Below are 24,458 nucleotides of genomic sequence, written 5' to 3'. Positions count from 1 at the left end.
CGGCTCGGAAGAGTGGGGTGATTGGCCGGGTACAACTGGGCAGAAAAAAGGGGAGGGGGGGGGAATCTCACAATTTGACAAGCTTCCCAACGCGGAGATCCCACCGAAATGTGAAGCGGTGTAGTCATGTTGTGCAGTGTTTATACCTTATCACACATGACGACGTTTAGTGACGGTGCTGCCGACCCGTCCAGCAGCAGCCTGGTCAGCTCAGCATCGTCTTCTTCTTCTTCCTTTACACTTACAAAAATATTCGCCCCTTCTCAAAAATGATGCATATAATTTATTCCGGGCGGCACGGTGGCGCAGTGGTTAGCACGGTCGCCTCACAGCAGGAAGGTCCTGGGTTCGAGCCCCGGGGTAGTCCAACCTCGGGGGTCGTCCCGGGTCGTCCTCTGTGTGGAGTTTGCATGTTCTCCCCGTGTCTGTGTGGGTTTCCTCCGGGTGCTCCGGTTTCCTCCCACAGTCCAAACACATGGAGGTCAGGTGAATCGGCCATACTAAATTGTCCCTAGGTGTGTGTGTGTGTGAGTGTGTCGGCCCTGTGATGGCCTGGCGGCCTGTCCGGGGTGTCTCCCTGCCTGCCACCCATAACTGCTGGGATAGGCTGCAGCATCCCCGTGAGCCGGAGAGGCGGTTTGGATAAGGGATGGATGATTTATTCCGCTTTTGAAAAGTTTTCCCGGGATGAAAAGCCTTCCCGACTCGTCAGGGCTTTGTTGAAAAACCGGCTCCTTCATACTGGAAAGTTGAAGTCCGCAGCGAGCGAGGTGGACGTGTGAGGCCCAGATAGCAGGGCGCCCTCTTTCGGTTTGGTCCACCAAAATCAACATCCAGGGCCAGAGTGAAGGTTTTGAAAGGCTGAAATCTCAGCACCTGGCAAAGCTCTCATTCTGTACTTGGTATAGAGCGAGAACTCTTCCAACCCCCCCAACATGAATTTCTTTCTTTTTTCTTTTGCTATGATAAAGTCAAAATGTCCCTGATGTATCTTGAAATTAAACCACATTACGTTTGTTGGAGCTGGACACATGTTTGTGGGAAGCCTCATTAGAGCTCGTAACATACACACCGTGTGGCGGCAGAAAAGGTGATTCCTGTCGCTCCCTCTGCAGGCGCTGTGGGTCTACATGATTAATACAGCCTTCGGTGCCTTGGCAGTCCTTCACCTGACGTACCTGGGCTCCGTGTTCAACTCCAGTGTGGACTACGTGGATGAGGAGGAGGTCAGTTCACCGCGTCTGCAGGATTTCGTGCAGACGTCTCTGCACGCTGCACTCACATGTGGTTTACACTGTTTATCACTGGACACGCTGACGCGTCTGGCTAGAACGGGACTTTACTGGGGCATTTTTGGGGCTCGCAGGAGGAAGCGGTCCGGTCAAAGTTTTATGTGTCGGACTTAGACAGTTAACATGGTCAAATAAGGGCGTCCGGGCGGCGTGCTGGTCTATTCCGTTGCCTAGCGACACGGGGAACCTCCGGGTGGGTATGTGTCCTGGTCGCTGCACTAGCGCCGCCTCTGGTCGGTCGGGGCGCTTGTTCTGGGGGGGAATAGCGTGATTCTCCCACGCACTACGTCCCCCTGGTGAAACTCCTCACTGTCAGGTGAAAAGAAGCGGCTGGTGACTCCACATGTATGGGAGGAGGCATGTGGTAGTCTGCAGCCCTCCCCGGATCGGCAGAGGGGGTGGAGCAGAGACCGGGACGGCTCAGAAGAGTGGGGTAATTGGCCGGATACAATTGGGGGGGGGATTATTTCAGCATCTCTGATAGAGTCTCTGCACCTTGTGTGTATATCTGCAGGTTGTTGTGTTGCAGTGTTGTTGTTCTATGTTAAGTACACTGAGAGAGCCACGGAACCGGAGTCACGCTCCGTATGTGTGCAAACCTACATGGCCACGAAACCTGGTTCTGATTCTGATTCGACGGTATGTCTCCCTGGTGCAGGACGACGTGACCAGCCATACCATCCAGAAGTGGTCGGAGCTGAGCTGGACCAGCCACTGGGTAACATTTGCATGCTGGGTAATGTACCGCCTCGTCCTCTGATGACAAGAGACGGAGAGGAAGGTAAAGGGCTAAGGAAACGACGACTAGAGATGTGAGACCGGCCCTCCACCCCCCCCCACCCCCGCACTGTGACCTCATCATCCACCGGACCGAAGACAGAACCACAACGCCGTACAGCACGGTACAGAGGTCAGCCCACATCGCAGCACCGACCTCAGTGCTCAGGTTACCACTCACTTTACTGGACACCTGTTATAACCGGCTGAAGGGTGGTGGTGGTGGTGGTGGTGGTGGGGGGGGGGTATTTTTGATACCTTTGAGATGTTGGGACCCCCCCCCCCCCCTCCTTTTTTCTCTGTGTCATCACCGTTTTATCTGAGCTGCGCCCCGTGTGACGACAGCAGCCGCGGAGGTCCCTCTGCAGGTGGCAGGCAGTGGTTACCGGCGTGGCGGTGACCAGCCACTCCGCCTTCACCGGACGGGTCTTCAGAACCCCCCTATCTAATCAGCCGTGGAAGACGCCCCTTCGAGTGCGCGTGTTTCCCCGGACTCGAGCGGCTCCCAAGTCGTACGTTTAGGTTTGACCCAACACGTGTCTTCTCCAGCACCGGTAAGGGGAGGGCGGAGGGGAAGCACAGGTACCGCCGCGAGGCAGCGAGTTTGTTCCTATCACAATTCCCCGTTTGTGACCTTCAGGTCAGGAATGCAAACGTCACGACTGTGAATCGACTCCCCCGGTAGCGTTCGTAGTAGTGTTCCGAGGTCGCACCCTAAAATCTGATCCTTTTCATCCCTTGGGTTTAAAGCTGGTTCGTAGACGGTTTGAAAGGTGACGCGGAGGATACGAAACTGCCCTGCAGAGTTCACCGTGAAAGTCCGAGTCTGGAGTCGGGGTGTTTCGTACGTGTCGCAGTAGAGTAAAAATATTTATCGTGCACTTCCCGTTTTAGATTGTGGGCTTGTTTTCGAGGAGGTGCTGTATGTTTTATGTGCCCGTACAGATTCAGGACTGGTTTTTTTTGCTTTTTTTGGGGGATTTTTTCCCCCCCCGTTTTCTCCCCAAGGACTGTCTTTTTGAGGATTATTGCTCTGAGCATTGCTTTTATGAATATGCCCTTATGTTATCCATGACCGCCTGAGGAAACCAACGAGCTCATTGACAGTGAACACATGTTATGTGTTGCAGATGACTTTCTGTTGACCGTTTTGTTGGTGGAACATCGTTATGATTATGATGATGATGATTTACCTGCTGGTTACAGTCCAGAAGAGGAAGAGGAAGAGGAAGAAGGCAGTGTTTTAGATTAAATAAACTAGAGTCTCTTTTTTTTTTCACCTTGCACACAAGTGTTTAGTTTTGGCACCGTAGGAAAACACCACAAAATCTCCCCGACACTGGAAAAACCCAACAGACTTTTTCCTCGGCTGTAAATGTGAAGTCGCTGAGAGAACTGTGAATTTTCTAAAAAAAAATAAAACTTTTGCATTGAACTCTGACTTGCGGTGTTTGTTTTTAATTCCAAGCGACGCCTGAAATGAATCTGATCCCTTCCGCCGCCGGCGTGAAACGTGACGCCGCCGTAAATGAAAGACCCGTTGAGCTGCGGTAAGAAATAATTTGTTTATTTCGGTATTTATTTACAAGAGGACTGTTACACAGCCCGTCAGATAGCGGGGTTTCGGAAAGGTGAGTGGAATAAAGGGAAGAGCTGGAAAAGGTAAAAATGTGAAGGCCAAAGCCCGGATTGACCTCGTGTCAGCCTCTGAGCATCCGACAGGCCCGAGCCGTGGCTGTGGGGGAGGGGGGAGGGGGGGTGATGAGGGGCGGGATGGAAGAAGATGAGGTTAATTTTCTGCCTCTGCGAGGTGAGCGGGTGCTCTTGGATGGCCACTCGGCAGCCTTTTCCCTCTGGGGGGGACGGTGGGGAGGGGAGGAGGGACGTGCTCAGCCCTGCCGGCCCCGAGGGCCTCCATGTTTACGACGGCAGGACCCCAGCAGTGTCTCCAAAGCCATCTTCACGAACGCCTGGAAGTTATTGCTTCTCTCCCTTCGGCTGTCCTGCGAGGGGAGAACACAAACAGATACCTTCACTGGGGACACACGGCAGCACACTGTGCAGCACACTGTGCAGCACCCGGAGCCAGGATGCTGTGCTTCTGAGCCGGGGTGCAGCGCATGCTGATACGGGGCCCATGCTGGGCTAAAATGGAGTATCGGCCCAGTACGCAGAAGTCCAGGAGTGGCATGACAGCTAAATAAACACACACTGGTTTGATTTACCGCACCGGTGGCACACAAGTCTGCATTTCTGTAGCTGTGGGTAACAAATCTGATTGGATCTCAATTACTCTGCCCGTTGGAGCCAAGCTAGCGGTGTAAGTGTGCGCTGACTAGCGACGTGTTGGATGGATGGAAGCGGTGCTCGGTGACGACGGAAACCTGAACTGGGCAGTGAAACGGTGACGTGGGTGCGCTGGACCTGCGGCCTTCTCTTATTTGAAACGTGTCGACGTTGTCCGAGCTCGGAGCGAGTCGCCGGGTTCGGAGCGCCGGGCCGTTGCTCCGGTAACAGGCCCAGAGCGCCTCTGTTCGTGTTAAATGCTTACCTCCTTGCTTCTTGTTATCATCTCCTTTCTGATCACCTTTCTTCGGCTGCTCCTTAGGACTCTGAGGTTGCTGTGGAGGGGAGCAGAACGTGCGGCTGAGCCAAAGCGGCCACGGGGGTTCGAGCGTCAAGAGAAACCAAACCAAATGCTGACGCCTTCACAGTAAAAAGGGGGCCGTTGACCTACCTTGGTAGTTGACTTCTTGTCCGATTTATTACCTGGCGAAAGGGATGGAAGCATTCAGGGTTATTAAGGTAGGCCAGTTTTCTGGGGCGTACCTTCATGTTAACCGAGTGTGGATCTGGCCGGTGTGAACTGACAGTCCCTGACGGCCGCTACGTAAGGCCGTCATGTACGTACTCGTATTTAATCCTGAAAACACGACAGTGGATACAACGGGGCTCACCGTAAAAACAATAACGCAGTGTAGCGCGATCATCCCCGGCCAGAATATTGGATGAAGTCATTTACAGGATATTAAAATTGTTTTTACACATACCTTTTGTTCCTGGCATTTTGGCTGTACTCCAAAGTCCGTGCTGTTTTTGAAAATGCAGTGCTTATGTCGGCTTCACCTCGCTAATTTATGGGCCGCGGTGGTGAATGGGATCGACCCCAGGGCCCCTTCGGGAAAGAGCGCCACGAACAAGCAAAGAGCCCCGTCAGCTGAGCGGCGGGCCCACAGTCCTGCAGGCCTTTGCTGAGCCAGGCGAAACCTCGGCGCGCGCGACCCGGCCTAATAATCCCACCATTGTGAAGCATCTGGAACTGTGCACTTGCTCATTGTCCGCGACAAGAAAGCACTTTCATCTTGTCACAGCAGGCATAACCTTAGATGGCGGTGTGTTTTATTGAAGCCCGCTTTCTACTACGTCATTTGAAGCTGTAAGCATTTATCTGTAGGTGGGCGCGCGTGATTGTGCATATGTGTGTGTGTGCATGTGTGTGTGCATGTGTGTGTGTCTGTCTGTCAAGAGCTGATTAAAAAAAAAATCAGTGCTGATTTTGTGTCAGTGGCCAGGTCACGTGTCAGTGAACGCTTCATGGTAGCCCTATAGGTGTCACATCAGCGTTTATACGATTCTTACAGGGGACGCGATGCTCGGCCCCGAGCTTGTTCCCACATATTTCGTTATTCCACCATCCGGCTCTGTGCTCCCCTACAGCGACGAGGGGGGCTACAAAGGTGGCCCGAGCGCAATAGTTTCAATTCTTTTATTACTTCAGACAGCTGCCAAATGCTCATTCGCACTAAACTGGAAAATAATTGCTCTTCGTTCTGTTTACTGGATAACTATTTTGTGTGTGTGCTGCAACTGTATTTGTGAAGAATGTGCTCCAAATTTTAAGAACAATTTGAGTGCCACCCCCCCCCCCAACCCCCCCCCAAATCCCTGGCCCTTCGTTGGCCCATTCCATTCAGGAAATTCTGCTTGCACCATTGGAGCGCGTGTGTGCACGCGCGCGCGTACGTGTTGGCGCGCGCGCGAGAGAGAGATATAGAGAGAGATATAGAGAGAGAGAGCGAGCGAGAGAGAGAGAGAGCGAGAGAGAGCGCGAGAGAGAGAGCGAGAGAGAGAGAGAGAGAGATATATAGAGAGAGAGATATAGAGAGAGAGAGAGCGAGAGCTAGAGAGAGAGAGAGCTAGAGAGAGAGAGCGAGCGAGCGAGAGCTAGAGAGAGAGAGAGAGAGCGAGCGAGAGCTAGAGAGAGCGCGAGAGAGAGATATATAGAGAGAGATATAGAGAGAGAGCGAGCGAGCGAGAGAGAGATATATAGAGAGAGAGAGAGCGAGCGAGAGAGAGAGCTAGAGAGAAATATATATATAGAGATATAGAGATATATATATATATATATATAGAGAGAGAGAGCTAGAGAGAAAGATATATATAGATATATAGAGAGAGAGAGCGAGAGATATATATATAGAGAGAGAGAGCGAGATATATATATATATATAGAGAGAGAGAGAGAGCGAGAGAGAGAGAGCGAGAGAGATATATAGAGAGAGATATAGAGAGAGAGAGCTAGAGAGAGAGAGAGAGTAACTTTAATACTTTGCTGAATATGAAAGACAGCAATTGAAATTCTGTAAATGACAGGAAGTTTTGTTTTGGTTTGGTTTTGCCTCGGGAGACCCAGCATGGCGCGTCTATATAGCGGCATGGCGCGTCTATATAGCGGCATGGCGCGTCTATGGCGGCATGGCGCGTCTATATAGCGGCATGCTGCGCCATATAGCGGCATGGCGCGTCTATGGCAGCATGGTGCGTCTATATAGCGGCATGGCGCGTCTATATAGCAGCATGGCGCGTCTATAGCGGCATGTCGCATCTATATAGCAGCATGGCGCGTCTATAGCGGCATGGCGCGTCTATAGCGGCATGTCGCATCTATATAGCAGCATGGCGCGTCTATAGCGGCATGGCGCATCTATATAGCGGCATGGCGCGTCTACGGCAGCATGGCGCGTCTATAGCGGTGTTCTCAACAGGCTACAGCCGATCAAATCTGACTTTATTCAGACACACTAGGTCCATATTACAACCCACAACGACACAGAAATACAGCCAGAACCGTCGGCATTATCGAGCAGGCTCAGTTGGGAGCATTATAATGATATTCTTGGGATCAGTTAGTCGACGGATAGATGTGTACATGGAATTCCTCAGCGCAGCGGGAAAAGCGGGAACATCATCGGGACTTGCGCGCTGGCCCCGTGTTGGGAGCTCGGGCCGGACCCTGGGCGCGTCGCTCCGCCGGTACACCGCCTCGTATGAGCCGCGGCGACCTGCCGCGCCATCACCTGGCGGCTCCGCGCCTTGTCATCCGCCTCAAGGGCCCATATAACTGGCCAGGGGTCACAGCTGGCTCTCAAACCCCACCGCAAATCCTGTTCGGAAATCTTCTCTTAACAACCCCTCTTGTGAAGTCGCACGACACACCAAGCACCAGCTCGCCAGCCGGGCCAGCCGGGCCGGGTCTCCTGGTGTCATGTGACCTGTCAGAAAGCCAGCGCGATGGAGAAAAGCTAAGCAAGGTGAGCCGCGCTCGGTTCCATTTTTATTATTGCCGCTTTGTTTTGTTGACTGTGTCGTGGCGGCGAACGTGCGGGGATGTGAAAGGCTGGAGACCCCGGGGGCGGGTTCCGTGTGGAAATGGCGCCGGAGATAACCGCCTTTTTAACCGCGACGCCGCTCACGGTGGTGTCGCTAGCTTGTTGACCGCTAGCTAAGCTAGCTTAGCGAGCTAACGCTAGGTTAGCCGCTCACGATGGCGTCGCCAGCTTGTTGACCGCTAGCTAAGCTAGCTTAGCGAGCTAATGCTAGGTTAGCCGCTCACGATGGTGTCGCTAGCTTGTTAACTAGCGAGCTAATGCTAGGTTAGCCGCTCACGATGGTGTCGCTAGCTTGTTAACGGCTGGGCTAGCTAACCAGTTAGCTTATCGAGCTAATGCTGGGTTAGCCGGCGGCCCTCCCGACCTGTGTCATAAGCCAGATGTGGGTCGGTGCGTGTAACCTGAACTAGTTGACGGGACACTTGCTGCTGCCACCACCGGGGCGACGTGTCGCCGCCCGGCCGGACCCGGCCGCGGTAAGCCGGACCCGGCCGCGGTGAGCCGGTCCGGCCGGGCGGCGTTCTCGCTGCTCAGGTCAGCAAGAGGCAGCTGGCTGCCACATAGCCGCTGGGATTCTTTGTGGTCCCTGCTTGAGGAGACGTGTTACCACAGTCTGTGCGTTAAACCTTATAACATCAATAGTTCCTGTATCCTATGACAATATTCTCAAGACGAGTTTTATTTGTTTTGAAACGAATCTCGGTTCAGTCCCAGAGGGCTTTGCAGCCTACCCTACAGCCTACAACAGGTAAACAGAACGAGTGTCAAATGTCTGACACCCCACCCTTAGACCCTTGATTTTTTTTTACACGTCAATAAAGCCCTTTTAATTACAAACGAATCAGATGGTTTTTCATGTAAGTAACTTTTTTCCCCACATTAACTTATGAGGTTAAATATGACATGATTTGCTTACGACACTGCCTCTGTGGCGTTTACAGTGTCGGCTGTCCCGTATGTCTTTGGGTTTGTAACTTCTTCTCTCTTTTATTCTACAGAAAAAAACAATCAAAATACAACAATCAGTGTACCCGAACCACTAGGGAAATAAAACGTTTCACAAACCCGTCGAACTCTACAGAATCAAAGAGGACAAGAATCAAACGTTACAACACGGGTAGACGAGGCAGAACGTAGTGAGGTAACCTGTAGGCCTTGGCAGGGCTTCCAGCCTACAGACCCCCCACAAATCGAACAACGAATACACATATCACACACACTACACTATTTAACCAAATCCAACAAAAAATACACATATGCCACACACAGTCTACTACTACTACTACTACTTTTGGCTGCTCCCGTTAGGGGTCGCCACAGCAGATCATCCGTCTCCATCTCTTCCTGTCCTCTGCGTCTTCCTCTGTCACACCAGCCACCTGCATGTCCTCCCTCACCACATCCATAAACCTCCTCTTTGGCCTTCCTCTTCTCCTCTTCCCTGGCAGCTCCATATTCAGCATCCTTCTCCCAATATACCCAGCATCTCTCCTCCACACAAGTCCAAACCATCTCAATCTCATCTCTCTTGCTTTGTCTCCAAACCGTCCAACCTGAGCGGTCCCTCTAATATACTCGTTCCTAATCCTGTCCTTCTTCATCACTCCCCATGAAAATCTTATCATCTTCAACTCTGTCACCTCCAGCTCCACCTCCTGTCTTTTCATCAGTGCCACTGTCTCCAAACCATACAACATAGCTGGTCTCACAACCATCTTGTAAACCTTCCCTTTAACTCTTGCTGATACCCTTCTGTCACAAATCACTCCTGACACTCTTCTCCACCCACTCCACCCTGCCTGCACTCTCTTCTTTACCTCTCTACTGCACTCCCTGTTACTTTGGACAGTTGACCACAAGTATTTAAACTCATATGCCTTCGTCACCTCTACTCCTTGCATCCTCATCCTTCCACTGTCCTCCCTCTCATTCACGCATAGGTATTCCGTCTTGCTCCTACTGACTTTCATTCCTCTTCTCTCCAGTGCATACCTCCATCTCTCCAGGCTGTCCTCAACCTGCACCCTACTCTCACTACAGATCACAATGTCATCCGCGAACATCATCGTCCATGGAGACTCCTGCCTGATCTTGTCCGTCAACCTGTCCGTCACCATTGCAAACAAGAAAGGGTCTCAGAGCCGATCCTTGATGTAATCCCACCTCCACCTTGAACCCATCTGTCATTCCAACCACACACCTCACCACTGTCACACTGCCCTCATACATATCCTGCACCACTCCTACGTACTTCTCTGCAACTTCCGACATCCTCATACAATACCACACCTCCTCTCTCGGCACCCTGTCATATGCTTTCTCTAAATCTACAAAGACACAATGCAACTCTTTCTGACCTTCTCTATACTTCTCCATCAACATTCTCAAAGCAAACATCACATCTGTGGTGCTCTTTCGTGACATGAAACCATACTGCTGCTCGCTGATCATCACCTCTCCTCTTAACCTAGCTTCTATTACTCTTTCCCAAATCTTCATGCTGTGGCTGATCCACTTTATACCTCTGTAGTTGCTACAGTTCTGCACATCACCCTTGTTCTTGAAAATCGGTACCAGTATGGCAGACACGGTATACTATTTAACCAAAATCCAATATTACCCTCCCTCCTTCCCCAATCACAACAACAGTGTTCCCCTCCACAAATCCACCAACAAACTCTTCTTCTCTAACATAACCGTACAACATATTAACGCCTCTTTCATTATACCCCTAAAAATATTCCACATCTCAGCTTTCCTCTTTTGGTAATGGGCCATATTCTTCCTTAGCTTGACAGCAAACCTTGCATGGCTTAAAACATAATTCAATAAATTAACATTACATCCGTTGATTTAGATGGGGGAAAACTCTGCTGAAAAAAACGTGATTTCTTTTTCCCCCAGCATCATCACCTGACTATAAAATGTCATTGTATGTGGAAATTAGTTATACGTGATTATGGTATTACAGCTAACGTACAACATAAATTGTTGTTTGTCATTACATCGACAGAGATTTGCCCTGGCAGCGGCTTCCTCCGTCTCCAGAGTGCTTGTGGAATGGCCGCAGTTTGGCAGCAGGTGTTGGCCGTGGACGCAAGGTAAGATTCAGTCAAGCGTCAGGATTTATACTTTCCACCGACGAGGAACCCATTCAGATGTGTAATTGCTTATAGATCATTTGTGAGTCATTGTTTTCTGTTTTCGCCGCCTCTCGCCCTCTGCAGGTACAATGCTTACCGCACGCCTACGTTCCCACAGTTCCGCACGCAGTACATCCGCCGGCGCAGCCAGCTGCTCAGAGAGAACGCCAAGTGTGGCTTTGAGCCAGGGCTGCGCAGGCAGTACCTGAGGCTGCGCAGTCAGCTGCTGGCCCTGCGGTACGGGCCCCTATCTGAACAGAGCAGCTTCAGGGCCAGCAGTGTGCGCAGCTCGCGCACCACACTGGACCGCATGGAGGTCAGACCCAGGAAAATTTAAAAAAGAAAAAGAGATGGACAGTGAGACAGATAGAACGGGAAAGTGATTTCTGTATTGAGTGGCAAATAACGTTCAAAGTAAGATTAAAAGAGCAGAACAGGGCCCGGACAGCTCAACACGGATTAAATCTGTTTGTGTGGATGGTCTTCAATTTTAATCATTTAACAACGCTCACACTCATGCACACTCTGGTTGTCCATGAATCCACCACTGAGCAGCTTGGTTGAAAGACTGGCATTGTTTGTATTCTAAGAAGCATGAGATATATTATTTACAAAATGCATGGCAGCAAAGAGTTTTGAATTTTGTCTCATCTTTGTGTGTTACATATGAACTGCGGTTCTCATGAAATCCTGCTTCACTCACTCCTTGAGGTTCTTTCTCTCTGTGGCTCCCCTTCCTCTCTCATCTGTTCTTGACAGGACTTTGAGGAAGACCCCCGTGCCCAGGGGGCTCGTGGTCACCGTCGGTCTGTCAGCAGAGGCTCCTATCAGCTCCAGGCCCAGATGAACAGGGCCGTCTACGATGAGAGGTATCCTTAAAAAAGTGACTCATCTTAGTTTGGCTCGAACAACTTCTCCCTTTTCCACTGAGTAGCATTCTCTGAAACTTATCCGTCGTTTGAGCGATTGCATTCGTTGAGATTTATTGGCTGTAACTTGTCATAGTTTGATCATGGTGAGTAATGATGAAATTTCTCATATTGAGTTGGCAGCTTCCAGCCATGCTTGTGAAGTGTATCAGATTAATTATATGCTTGTGTGGTTGATTTTATTTCTGGCTTCAGGCCTCCGGGCAGTTTGGTACCCACCTCTGTGGCAGAAGCTAGCCGTGCCATGGCTGGGGACACTACTTTGAGTGAAAATTATGCTTTCGCTGGCATGCACCACATATTTGATCAACATGTGGACTCTGCCGGCAAGTTTTTTTTTTGTTACACATAATCATTGATTTAGGAAAAAAATGATTTTGATTTTTTTTTTTCACCTAATACTTGTTTTTCCTCCTTTTATATATATTTTCCCTTATTTAGTTCCTCGGTTGCAATTTGCCAACGACGACAAGCACCTTCTCGCCTGCTGCTCATTGGACGGTACTCTGTCCATCATGACTCTATCCCCGCCTCCACCCAGTGTGAAGGTGACCCTGAAAGGCCATGGAGGTCCTGTCACAGACTTTGCTTGGTCACTCAGCAATGATATCATCGTGTCTACATCACTGGATGGGACTCTGCGCATCTGGAATACAGAGGATGGGCGTTGCATCCGTGAGGTCAGAGACCCAGAGTCTAGCGAGCTGCTCTGCTGCACCTTCCAACCCATGAATAACAACCTTACTGTGGTAAGTGTATTCATAGACAGGCTGTTTATATTTAGCCCTAAATGTAGCCGGGGGCTAGGCAGTTGAACCCAGATACAATGAGTCACATTAAAAAATGGTGTTGTGGTCCCCTAGAGCCACAAGCTGGACACATGTTAAACAGAATGAAGACAAAGCCACACTTGCTGAGGAGATCGCTGGTCTAATTAACCTTTTTTTTTCTTCATAAACTGAGTATGTTTAGCCTTAAGTTTTTGTGCCACTGGCATGGCAAACGGGGAACAGAGGGAGGCACATGGCCATGGATTATTACACTCCTTACAAGTTCAATATGTTTTGAAGGAAAAATTAATTCTTACAAATCAATCCTTCAAAGTGTGTTATTTTGTGTGTGTGTGTGTGTGTGTGTATCTCTAGATGTGTGTGGAGCACAGTTTACATAGTGTCAGTTCAGTCCTGCTTGGTTGTAACGTCAGAGTGTGTGCGACATCATTAGAGGAGAACAGGGAAGGTGCAGTGGAGGTGTGTGCAGGCCACATGTCGTCATCCTGCACGTATCTTTTGCTGCCACTTCCCTCCTTGCACCAGCACCTGATTTTGGAAACAAAAGAAAAAACAGTCGGTGGTGACTGCACTCTGCATCAATGAACCAGTTATTTCAATTCGCCAAATTATAAGTTTTGTAACACATTGCTTCTCTAAAATGTGCATATTGTCAATTATATATTCAGATTGGGGCTGTCACAATATCAGATTATCATGGCCAAAAGAATTCACGATGATGATATCTAAAAAAAATAATAGTAATGCTGTCAGTCAAATTCATCTTTAACTTTGTTTATTGTGCGTTTTATGTCTTTTTGGCAAATGAATTACACTCAAACACAAGTGTCGGGAGATGGAGAGAGAGTTTGTAACCATAACTGTACAAAAGCCTACAAAAAGAACAGTTAGACTTAATGATAGTGAAAATGCAACAGGATGAACTGATGAGCAAAATCCACAAGGCCTAACATCTCATCAGTACAATGTCAGCTGGGCAGCACAGTGGCCCAGTGGTTAGCACTGTTGCCTCACAGCAAGAAGGTCCCGGGTTCAAACCCCAGGTCATCCCAGGTCCTTTCTGTGTGGAGTTTGCATGTTCTCCCCGTGTCTGTGTGGGTTTCCTCCAGGTGCTCCAGTTTCCTCCCACCATCAAAAAGACATGCATGTTAGGGTTAATACTCCTGCCTGTGCCCATGAGCAAGGCAATGGAAAGAAGAGCTGGAGTTAGTCCCCGGGTGCTGCAGCTGCCCGCTGCTCCTATACAATCTACTACTACTACTACTACTACTACTACTTTCGGCTGCTCCCGTTAGGGGTCGCCACAGCGGATCATCCGTTTCCATCTCTTCCTGTCCTCTGCATCTTCCTCTGTCACACCAGCCACCTGCATGTCCTCCCTCACCACATCCATAAACCTCCTCTTTGGCCTTCCTCTTCTCCTCTTCCCTGGCAGCTCCATATTCAGCATCCTTCTCCCAATATACTCAGCATCTCTCCTCCACACAAGTCCAAGCCATCTCAATCTTGTCTCTCTTGCTTTGTCTCCAAACCGTCCAACCTGAGCGGTCCCTCTAATATACTCCTTCCTAATCCTGTCCTCCTTCATCACTCCCAATGAAAATCTTATCATCTTCAACTCTGCCACCTCCAGCTCCGCCTCCTGTCTTTTCGTCAGTGCCACTGTCTCCAAACCATATAACATAGCTGGTCTCACTACCATCTTGTAAACTTTCTTTTTAACTCTTGTTGGTACCCTTCTGTCGCAAATCACTCCTGACACACTTCTCCACCCACTCCAACCTGCCTGCACTCTCTTTTTCACCTCCGCTGCTCCTATATAATAGGATGGGTTAAATGCAGTGTAACCTGTACAATGACAAAATAAAGTGGCTTTCTTCTGAAACAAAATCACTTGCGGGGAGCAGTTGTCAGCCTGTGTGGGACCACAGACTGACAACTGACCACTCTGATATACTGTGTTGAATGTCCCCTGACCACGTCCTTACATAATTCCCCCCTCTTTCCATGTTCCATGACATGATTTTGCATGGCAGTAGCAGCCACACACTGTGGTAGTAGCTAGCTAGCTAGTTACCGCGTCACGGCGTCACATCAGGTGTGTGTGTGTGTGTTGGGGAGGTTTGGAGGAGGGTGATAAAGCGTGAATGGGAAGAAAGGGAAATGATTCGAGGTGCTGGATTATTTACATGATATGATCATGTGTGTCTTATTAACATGTTATCAATATCACTTTTTTTGTCATGGCTTTTTCTCCCCAATTGTACCTGGCCAATTACCCCACTCTTCCGAGCCGTCCCGGTCTCTGCTCCACCCCCTCTGCTGATCCGGGGAGGGCTGCAGACTACCACATGCCTCCTCCCATACATGTGGAGTCGCCAGCCGCTTCTTTTCACCTGACAGTGAGGAGTTTCACCAGGGGGACGTAGCACGTGGGAGGATCACGCTATTCCCCCCAATTCCCCCTCTCCCCCCGAACAGGCGCCCCGACCGACCAGAGGAGGCGCTAGTGCAGCAACCAGGACACATAATTCACCCCTAATTCAAATCTATTGTATTACTTTAATCGGTTCTTGTCTTACTGCCTGCGTGAGTAGAAAAGAGCATCACAGACTCTCACCTTCAGAAATGGCATCCCTTTAAAGCAGCCTACCATCTAGTTTTCTCCATCACAGTCCTCAGTCAAGTGCAGGTATTGAAACCACTTATTTAGGCACACGGTACTTAAACCTTTGACCTCTTTTTGTAGAAGCTGTCTGCAGTTTGAGACAACGTGGAGAGGAGTGAGCTGTTTAGTTGATGAATGACTGATGAGTGGTGTGTAAACTGGAAAAAATAAAGAGACTTGCTCAAAGCAGTGAGTGTCTATGCCTCACTAAATGTAACATCAAGGAGATGGATGCTATTGTTTCTTAACCAATGGCCACAACTACAATAAGGAATACTACTACTACTACTACTGCTACTAATGATACTATAAGAGTAACAGTAATGACTGGAGGGAGAAATGTGTTGCTCACTGTATATGTTATGGACCATTGAAATGGCAGCGACGATTGAAATTTGCATGCACAAGAATACCGCCGCGAACCCCCGCAGCAGCCTCGTCTACCCATCCGCTGCACTACATGCCCTGCCACAAAGATGAGAGATCACGCAGTGTGCAGCCCTCTGTTGTGCAACGTTTTTGAATTCACTTTATGGAGGATAAACAAATGTGAATACGAGTGACATAATTTCAGCAGGTAGCATAAGATTTAAAGAATATTTCTGCAGTAATCCCCTCTCCTCTGCCCACACATATCTCCCCTGTTCTTCACGATAATCCATCTCGCATCACTCTAGGATGTGTGTCCGCCCAGCAGGAACAGCCCTCCACAGCTTGTGTATTCATCTCCAACGGAAAAGACACACTTTTGTGTGATCCCAAACATATTGAGAGTAGAAAGTTGTTTTATCTTCCAGCGCTGGAGGTCAAAATTCTTCAGTTTTTTTGTTTGTTTGTTTTTTTGTTTGCCACCGGTTCTCAATACCACTGCAACAACAGGAGCCCTCCTGGCGTTCTCTGTGCCGCGAGGTAAAACCAAGGTGTTTTGTACCTTCACTCCCTTTTCTGTCCTGCAGGTGGGAAACAGCAAGCACCATCTGCAGGTGGTAAACATCTCCACGGGGAAGAAGGTGAAAGGGGGCTCCAGTAAGCTGACGGGCCGGGTGCTGTCTCTCTCCTTTGATGCTCCGGGGAGGATCCTGTGGGCCGGGGACGACAGGGGGAGCATTTTCTCCTTTCTGTTTGACATGGCAACAGGTACAGAAGGAAATGTTGCCACTTGGCAGAGAGCCGGTTCTTATCTGGCCGGGTGTCAAATGATGCTTTTATTTGTCTTGTGTACTAAATTGTTGCTGTGGTTGAGGGAGGATAAAGCGGGTCTGTCTCTGCTGGGCTGTGCTTCTTTCTGACTGCCACCACACAGGGAAGCTGACCAAAGCCAAGCGTCTTGTGGTGAGTGAAGGCAGCTCCATCTGCAGCATATCTGCGCGGTCCTGGATTAGCCGAGAGGCCAGGGACCCCTCCCTGCTGGTCAACGCCTGTGTCAACAAGTTGCTGTTGTACAGGTCAGGCCATAAAAGATAAATGCCTGCGGGTCGTTGTTGCGTCTGTAGCTCTCACTCTCTCTGTTCTCCAAACATGTTATTCTACCATATATACACTACCGTTCAAAAGTTTGGGATCACCCAAACAATTTTGTGTTTTCCATGAAAAGTCACACTTATTCACCACCATATGTTGTGAAATGAATAGAAAATAGAGTCAAGACATTGACAAGGTTAGAAATAATGATTTGTATTTGAAATAAGATTTTTTTACATCAAACTTTGCTTTCGTCAAAGAATCCTCCATTTGCAGCAATTACAGCATTGCAGACCTTTGGCATTCTAGCTGTTAATTTGTTGAGGTAATCTGGAGAAATTGCACCCCACGCTTCCAGAAGCAGCTCCCACAAGTTGGATTGGTTGGATGGGCACTTCTTTGAGCAGATTGAGTTTCTGGAGCATCACATTTGTGGGGTCAATTAAACGCTCAAAATGGCCAGAAAAAGAGAACTTTCATCTGAAACTCGACAGTCTATTCTTGTTCTTAGAAATGAAGGCTATTCCATGCGAGAAATTGCTAAGAAATTGAAGATTTCCTACACCGGTGTGTACTACTCCCTTCAGAGGACAGCACAAACAGGCTCTAACCAGAGTAGAAAAAGAAGTGGGAGGCCGCGTTGCACAACTGAGCAAGAAGATAAGTACATTAGAGTCTCTAGTTTGAGAAACAGACGCCTCACAGGTCCCCAACTGGCATCTTCATTAAATAGTACCTGTTAGAGCCTGTTTGTGCTGTCCTCTGAAGGGAGTAGTACACAGCGGTGTAGGAAATCTTCAATTTCTTAGCAATTTCTCGCATGGAATAGCCTTCATTTCTAAGAACAAGAATAGACTGTCGAGTTTCAGATGAAAGTTCTCTTTTTCTGGCCATTTTGAGCGTTTAATTGACCCCACAAATGTGATGCTCCAGAAACTCAATCTGCTCAAAGAAGTGCCCATCCAACCAATCCAACTTGTGGGAGCTGCTTCTGGAAGCGTGGGGTGCAATTTCTCCAGATAACCTCAACAAATTAACAGCTAGAATGCCAAAGGTCTGCAATGCTGTAATTGCTGCAAATGGAGGATTCTTTGACGAAAGCAAAGTTTGATGTAAAAAAAATCTTATTTCAAATACAAATCATTATTTCTAACCTTGTCAATGTCTTGACTCTATTTTCTATTCATTTCACATCATATGGTGGTGAATAAGTGTGACTTTTCATGGAAAACACGAAATTGTTTGGGTGATCCCAAACTTTTGAACGGTAGTGTATATTCAAATGACTGCCGTTTGGACTGGCAGTGTTTGTGTGTGTGTGTGTGTGTGTGTGTGTAGTGCTGATTTTAACAAACGTTACTGTTTCTGCAGGGTGGTGGATAATGAAGGCACATTGCAACTGAAGAGAAGCTTCCCGATTCAGCATGGCTCCCAGCACGTCCACAGCATCTTCTGCCCTCTCATGTCTTTTAGACAGGGGGCGTGTGTGGGTAAGAAGAGGAGTCTTTGGCACTCCACATGCAGCGCTTTTAGCACCAGATTCATGAAATCTGCCTGGCTGCTGATGCAGGCTTGTGGGTCTGTATGTGTTGTTTGCACTGGGCCGTCTAGTCAGCAAGGTAGATTGGCAGCGGCCAACATCGAAATGCCGTCAGGAAGAATACCGTAAATACCGTCAAGCCAGGACGCCGCTTACCAGCCTGAGCTGGGCTTCTGCTAGCAGACCCTGTGTCATGCGAGCGTAGCAGAACTGACTTCATATTAGCCTTGTTTGAGTTTTGGACTGTGAGATTTCTGCTTGCTTTTTTTTTTTTTTTCTCCTCTACTGCGCCCCCTGTAATTGCACAGTAGGTGTCATGATAATGGATCAGTTTTCATTTATATTAATGAAATACCTGGATATAGTTTAAATGCGTTTAGGAAATTGTGTATGCTATAATCTCGGGCAGTGTCCATTCCACTACGGAAGTGGGCGAATCTGGAGTAGATAGAAAGTCATCACTCGCTGGTTAAGGTGTGCAAGAAGAACGAGACGGCACCGGCGCCGTTCTTTTAATGACCGCTGCCGGTTCCTTCATGTGTTAAGTGAATTGCCTGTCGGGTCTTCGTTTTTAAATTCCACCTTTGTTTTTCTCTACGACAGTGACCGGCAGTGAGGACGCCTGTGTCTATTTCTTTGACGTGGAGCGCAACACGAAGGCCATCGTGAACAAGCTGCAGGGCCACGGCGGACCCGTGCTGGACGTCAGTTTCAACTGCGATGAGAGTTTGCTGGCGTCTGCCGATTCCACCGGCATGGTCATCATCTGGAGGCGGGAGCAGAAGTGACTGACCCGCCGGTCAGACACGTCCGTGCACTGCACGCCAGAAAGACTGCTGCTTTGGTGTCCATCCAGACAGGTCCGCTGGCTTTCCTCACACGTCACAGGCGACGGCCGACACAGAGCACGTGCGGTGAGGTAGAGCATCAGTCGAGGAGGGTTTTTTAGACATTTTAACAGGCGGGCCGGGAATACGCCGCACTACAGCATCTCAGAAATCGCTTTCCCACTTTAAAAGATGGAGCGCCGCTCCCGTGCATGTGTCAGGGCTTATGTGGTGTCACGGAGGGCGTTACACGCAGTCCTCCAGAGAAAGCAGCTGCAGCACACGCCATCGCAAGACACCGACCCCCCCCCCCCCCCCCATAGAGCTCCTTAACTGTCACTGTACATATGATGCCGTGTGAGTACGTGTAATAGAGAACTCCATGTTTCACTCCGTTTGGCTGTTGTCCACGTGCCTTCTTTGGCAACCAGTTGCGTTTAGTTTTGGTGGTGTGGTGTGGTGTGATCTGCATGGCGTTGATACAGAACCAGTCGCTACTGGTGTGATCTGCATGGCGTTGATACACAACCAGTCGATACTGGCGTCTTACACTGACCAGCCAACAGGAAAAAAACAACCATGTATGGTTTTAATTATGTGTATTTGTACAAGCTTGTTTGTGGGTGTAATCTATCTTAAGTCATGCTGGTTGCGGATTGATATAATTTATTAAATGCACAAACCGAATAAACAACGAACTGTAACTTCGTCTGTAGTCCTGTCTTTATTGAACTGTAGCTTCGTCTGTAGTCCTGTCTTTATTGAACTGTAGTCTGTAGTCCTGTCTTTATTGAACTGTAGTCTGTAGTCCTGTCTTTATTGAACTGGAGCTTCGTCTGTAGTCCTGTCTTTACTGAACTGTAGTCTGTAGTCCTGTCTTTATTGAACTGTAGCTTCGTCTGTAGTCCTGTCTTTACTGAACTGTAGTCTGTAGTCCTGTCTTTATTGAACTGTAGCTTCGTCTGTAGTCCTGTCTTTATTGAACTGTAGTCTGTAGTCCTGTCTTTATTGAACTGTAGCTTCGTCTGTAGTCCTGTCTTTATTGAACTGTAGCTTTGTCTGTAGTCCTGTCTTTACTGAACTGTAGCTTCGTCTGTAGTCCTGTCTTTACTGAACTGTAGTCTGTAGTCCTGTCTTTACTGAACTGGAGCTTCGTCTATAGTCCTGTCTTTACTGAACTGTAGCTTCGTCTGTAGTCCTGTCTTTATTGAACTGTAGCTTTGTCTGTAGTCCTGTCTTTACTGAACTGTAGCTTCGTCTGTAGTCCTGTCTTTATTGAACTGTAGCTTTGTCTGTAGTCCTGTCTTTACTGAACTGTAGCTTCGTCTGTAGTCCTGTCTTTACTGAACTGTAGTCTGTAGTCCTGTCTTTACTGAACTGGAGCTTCGTCTATAGTCCTGTCTTTATTGAACTGTAGCTTCGTCTGTAGTCCTGTCTTTACTGAACTGTAGTCTGTAGTCCTGTCTTTATTGAACTGTAGCTTCGTCTGTAGTCCTGTCTTTATTGAACTGTAGCTTCGTCTGTAGTCCTGTCTTTATTGAACTGTAGTCTGTAGTCCTGTCTTTATTGAACTGTAGCTTCGTCTGTAGTCCAGTCTTTATTGAACTGTAGCTTCGTCTGTAGTCCTGTCTTTACTGAACTGTAGCTTCGTCTGTAGTCCAGTCTTTATTGAACTGTAGCTTCGTCTGTAGTCCTGTCTTTATTGAACTGTAGCTTCGTCTGTAGTCCTGTCTTTATTGAACTGTAGCTTCGTCTGTAGTCCAGTCTTTATTGAACTGTAGCTTCGTCTGTAGTCCTGTCTTTACTGAACTGTAGCTTCGTCTGTAGTCCTGTCTTTACTGAACTGGAGCTTCGTCTGTAGTCCTGTCTTTACTGAACTGGAGCTTCGTCTGTAGTCCTGTCTTTATTGAACTGTAGCTTCGTCTGTAGTCCTGTCTTTATTGAACTGGAGCTTCGTCTGTAGTCCTGTCTTTACTGAACTGTAGTCTGTAGTCCTGTCTTTACTGAACTGTAACTTTGTCTGTAGTCCTGTCTTTATTGAACTGTAGCTTCGTCTGTAGTCCTGTCTTTACTGAACTGGAGCTTCGTCTGTAGTCCTGTCTTTACTGAACTGTAGTCTGTAGTCCTGTCTTTATTGAACTGTAGTCTGTAGTCCTGTCTTTACTGAACTGTAGCTTTGTCTGTAGTCCTGTCTTTATTGAACTGTAGTCTGTAGTCCTGTCTTTACTGAACTGTAGCTTTGTCTGTAGTCCTGTCTTTATTGAACTGTAGCTTCGTCTGTAGTCCTGTCTTTACTGAACTGGAGCTTCGTCTGTAGTCCTGTCTTTACTGAACTGTAGGCTGTAGTCCTGTCTTTACTGAACTGGAGCTTCGTCTGTAGTCCTGTCTTTACTGAACTGGAGCTTCGTCTGTAGTCCTGTCTTTACTGAACTGTAGTCTGTAGTCCTGTCTTTACTGAACTGTAACTTCGTCTGTAGTCCTGTCTTTACTGAACTGGAGCTTCGTCTGTAGTCCTGTCTTTATTGAACTGCAGTCTGTAGTCCTGTCTTTATTGAACTGTAGTCTGTAGTCCTGTCTTTATTGAACTGTAGTCTGTAGTCCTGTCTTTATTGAACTGTAGCTTCGTCTGTAGTCCTGTCTTTACTGAACTGTAGTCTGTAGTCCTGTCTTTATTGAACTGTAGTCTGTAGTCCTGTCTTTATTGAACTGTAGCTTCGTCTGTAGTCCTGTCTTTATTGAACTGTAGTCTGTAGTCCAGTCTTTATTGAACTGTAGCTTCGTCTGTAGTCCTGTCTTTATTGAACTGTAGTCTGTAGTCCTGTCTTTATTGAACTGTAGCTTCGTCTGTAGTCCAGTCTTTATTGAACTGTAGCTTCGTCTGTAGTCCTGTCTTTACTGAACTGTAGCTTCGTCTGTAGTCCAGTCTTTATTGAACTGTAGCTTCGTCTGTAGTCCTGTCTTTATTGAACTGTAGCTTCGTCTGTAGTCCAGTCTTTATTGAACTGTAGCTTCGTCTGTAGTCCTGTCTTTACTGAACTGTAGCTTCGTCTGTAGTCCTGTCTTTACTGAACTGGAGCTTCGTCTGTAGTCCTGTCTTTACTGAACTGGAGCTTCGTCTGTAGTCCTGTCTTTATTGAACTGGAGCTTCGTCTGTAGTCCTGTCTTTACTGAACTGTAGTCTGTAGTCCTGTCTTTACTGAACTGTAACTTTGTCTGTAGTCCTGTCTTTATTGAACTGTAGCTTCGTCTGTAGTCCTGTCTTTACTGAACTGGAGCTTCGTCTGTAGTCCTGTCTTTACTGAACTGTAGTCTGTAGTCCTGTCTTCATTGAACTGTAGTCTGTAGTCCTGTCTTTACTGAACTGTAGCTTTGTCTGTAGTCCTGTCTTTATTGAACTGTAGTCTGTAGTCCTGTCTTTACTGAACTGTAGCTTTGTCTGTAGTCCTGTCTTTATTGAACTGTAGCTTCGTCTGTAGTCCTGTCTTTACTGAACTGGAGCTTCGTCTGTAGTCCTGTCTTTACTGAACTGTAGTCTGTAGTCCTGTCTTTACTGAACTGGAGCTTCGTCTGTAGTCCTGTCTTTACTGAACTGTAGTCTGTAGTCCTGTCTTTACTGAACTGTAACTTCGTCTGTAGTCCTGTCTTTACTGAACTGTAACTTCGTCTGTAGTCCTGTCTTTACTGAACTGGAGCTTCGTCTGTAGTCCTGTCTTTATTGAACTGTAGTCTGTAGTCCTGTCTTTATTGAACTGTAGCTTCGTCTGTAGTCCAGTCTTTATTGAACTGTAGCTTCGTCTGTAGTCCTGTCTTTACTGAACTGTAGCTTCGTCTGTAGTCCTGTCTTTACTGAACTGTAGCTTCGTCTGTAGTCCTGTCTTTACTGAACTGTAGCTTCGTCTGTAGTCCTGTCTTTATTGAACTGTAGCTTCGTCTGTAGTCCTGTCTTTATTGAACTGTAGCTTCGTCTGTAGTCCTGTCTTTATTGAACTGTAGCTTCGTTTGTAGTCCTGTCTTTACTGAACTGTAGCTTCGTCTGTAGTCCTGTCTTTACTGAACTGGAGCTTCGTCTGTAGTCCTGTCTTTACTGAACTGTAGCTTCGTCTGTAGTCCTGTCTTTATTGAACTGTAGCTTCGTCTGTAGTCCTGTCTTTATTGAACTGTAGCTTCGTCTGTAGTCCTGTCTTTACTGAACTGGAGCTTCGTCTGTAGTCCTGTCTTTACTGAACTGTAGTCTGTAGTCCTGTCTTTATTGAACTGTAGTCTGTAGTCCTGTCTTTACTGAACTGTAGCTTTGTCTGTAGTCCTGTCTTTATTGAACTGTAGTCTGTAGTCCTGTCTTTACTGAACTGGAGCTTCGTCTGTAATCCTGTCTTTACTGAACTGGAGCTTCGTCTGTAGTCCTGTCTTTACTGAACTGTAGCTTTGTCTGTAGTCCTGTCTTTATTGAACTGTAGTCTGTAGTCCTGTCTTTACTGAACTGTAGCTTTGTCTGTAGTCCTGTCTTTATTGAACTGTAGCTTCGTCTGTAGTCCTGTCTTTACTGAACTGGAGCTTCGTCTGTAGTCCTGTCTTTACTGAACTGTAGTCTGTAGTCCTGTCTTTACTGAACTGGAGCTTCGTCTGTAGTCCTGTCTTTACTGAACTGGAGCTTCGTCTGTAGTCCTGTCTTTACTGAACTGTAGTCTGTAGTCCTGTCTTTACTGAACTGTAACTTCGTCTGTAGTCCTGTCTTTACTGAACTGGAGCTTCGTCTGTAGTCCTGTCTTTACTGAACTGTAGTCTGTAGTCCTGTCTTTACTGAACTGGAGCTTCGTCTGTAGTCCTGTCTTTACTGAACTGGAGCTTCATCTGTAGTCCTGTCTTTACTGAACTGGAGCTTCGTCTGTAGTCCTGTCTTTATTGAACTGTAGCTTCGTCTGTAGTCCTGTCTTTATTGAACTGTAGTCTGTAGTCCTGTCTTTACTGAACTGTAGCTTCGTCTGTAGTCCTGTCTTTATTGAAGTGTAACTTCGTCTGTAGTCCTGTCTTTACTGAACTGTAACTTCATCTGTAGTCCTGTCTTTATTGAACTGTAGCTTCATCTGTAGTCCTGTCTTTACTGAACTGGAGCTTCGTCTGTAGTCCTGTCTTTATTGAACTGTAACTTCGTCTGTAGTCCTGTCTTTACTGAACTGTAGCTTCGTCTGTAGTCCTGTCTTTACTGAACTGTAGCTTCGTCTGTAGTCCTGTCTTTACTGAACTGTAGCTTCGTCTGTAGTCCTGTCTTTACTGAACTGTAGCTTCGTCTGTAGTCCTGTCTATTGAACTGTAGCTTCGTCTGTAGTCCTGTCTTTATTGAACTGTAGCTTCGTTTGTAGTCCT

At 47.8% G+C, this 24,458-nt stretch overlaps 2 protein-coding genes across 3 annotated transcripts in view; both read left to right on the top strand.

Moving 5' to 3' along the window:
• The window catches only part of LOC130107299 (protein-serine O-palmitoleoyltransferase porcupine-like), an 11,310-nt gene extending 9,017 nt beyond the window's left edge, over positions 1-2,293 (top strand). The window contains exons 14-15 of the mRNA XM_056273829.1: positions 1,116-1,226; positions 1,951-2,293. Coding sequence (XP_056129804.1) covers positions 1,116-1,226; positions 1,951-2,052 — 213 coding nt within the window. The 3' untranslated portion in view covers positions 2,053-2,293. The remainder of the gene's footprint in view (positions 1-1,115; positions 1,227-1,950) is intronic.
• A 5,300-nt stretch (positions 2,294-7,593) lies between these two features.
• Positions 7,594-19,805, top strand: wdr13 (WD repeat domain 13). Of its 2 annotated transcripts, XM_056274051.1 has the most exons (11): positions 7,599-7,660; positions 8,737-8,879; positions 10,752-10,839; positions 10,966-11,197; positions 11,641-11,750; positions 12,006-12,136; positions 12,252-12,559; positions 16,226-16,406; positions 16,573-16,714; positions 18,102-18,220; positions 18,874-19,805. In XM_056274051.1, exons 3-11 carry the CDS (start codon positions 10,799-10,801, stop codon positions 19,056-19,058), a joined length of 1,449 nt encoding a protein of 482 aa, XP_056130026.1. In that variant the 5' UTR covers positions 7,599-7,660; positions 8,737-8,879; positions 10,752-10,798; the 3' UTR covers positions 19,059-19,805. The 2 variants fall into 2 exon arrangements, with proteins under 2 accessions (XP_056130024.1, XP_056130026.1); XM_056274049.1 differs by lacking the exon at positions 8,737-8,879 and having other exon boundaries at positions 7,594-7,660.
• Positions 19,806-24,458: the final 4,653 nt, after the last annotated feature.

Source organism: Lampris incognitus, chromosome 2, assembly GCF_029633865.1.
Source record: "Lampris incognitus isolate fLamInc1 chromosome 2, fLamInc1.hap2, whole genome shotgun sequence".
NCBI lineage: Eukaryota > Metazoa > Chordata > Actinopteri > Lampriformes > Lampridae > Lampris > Lampris incognitus.
This window is presented reverse-complemented; position numbering and strand designations above follow the sequence as displayed.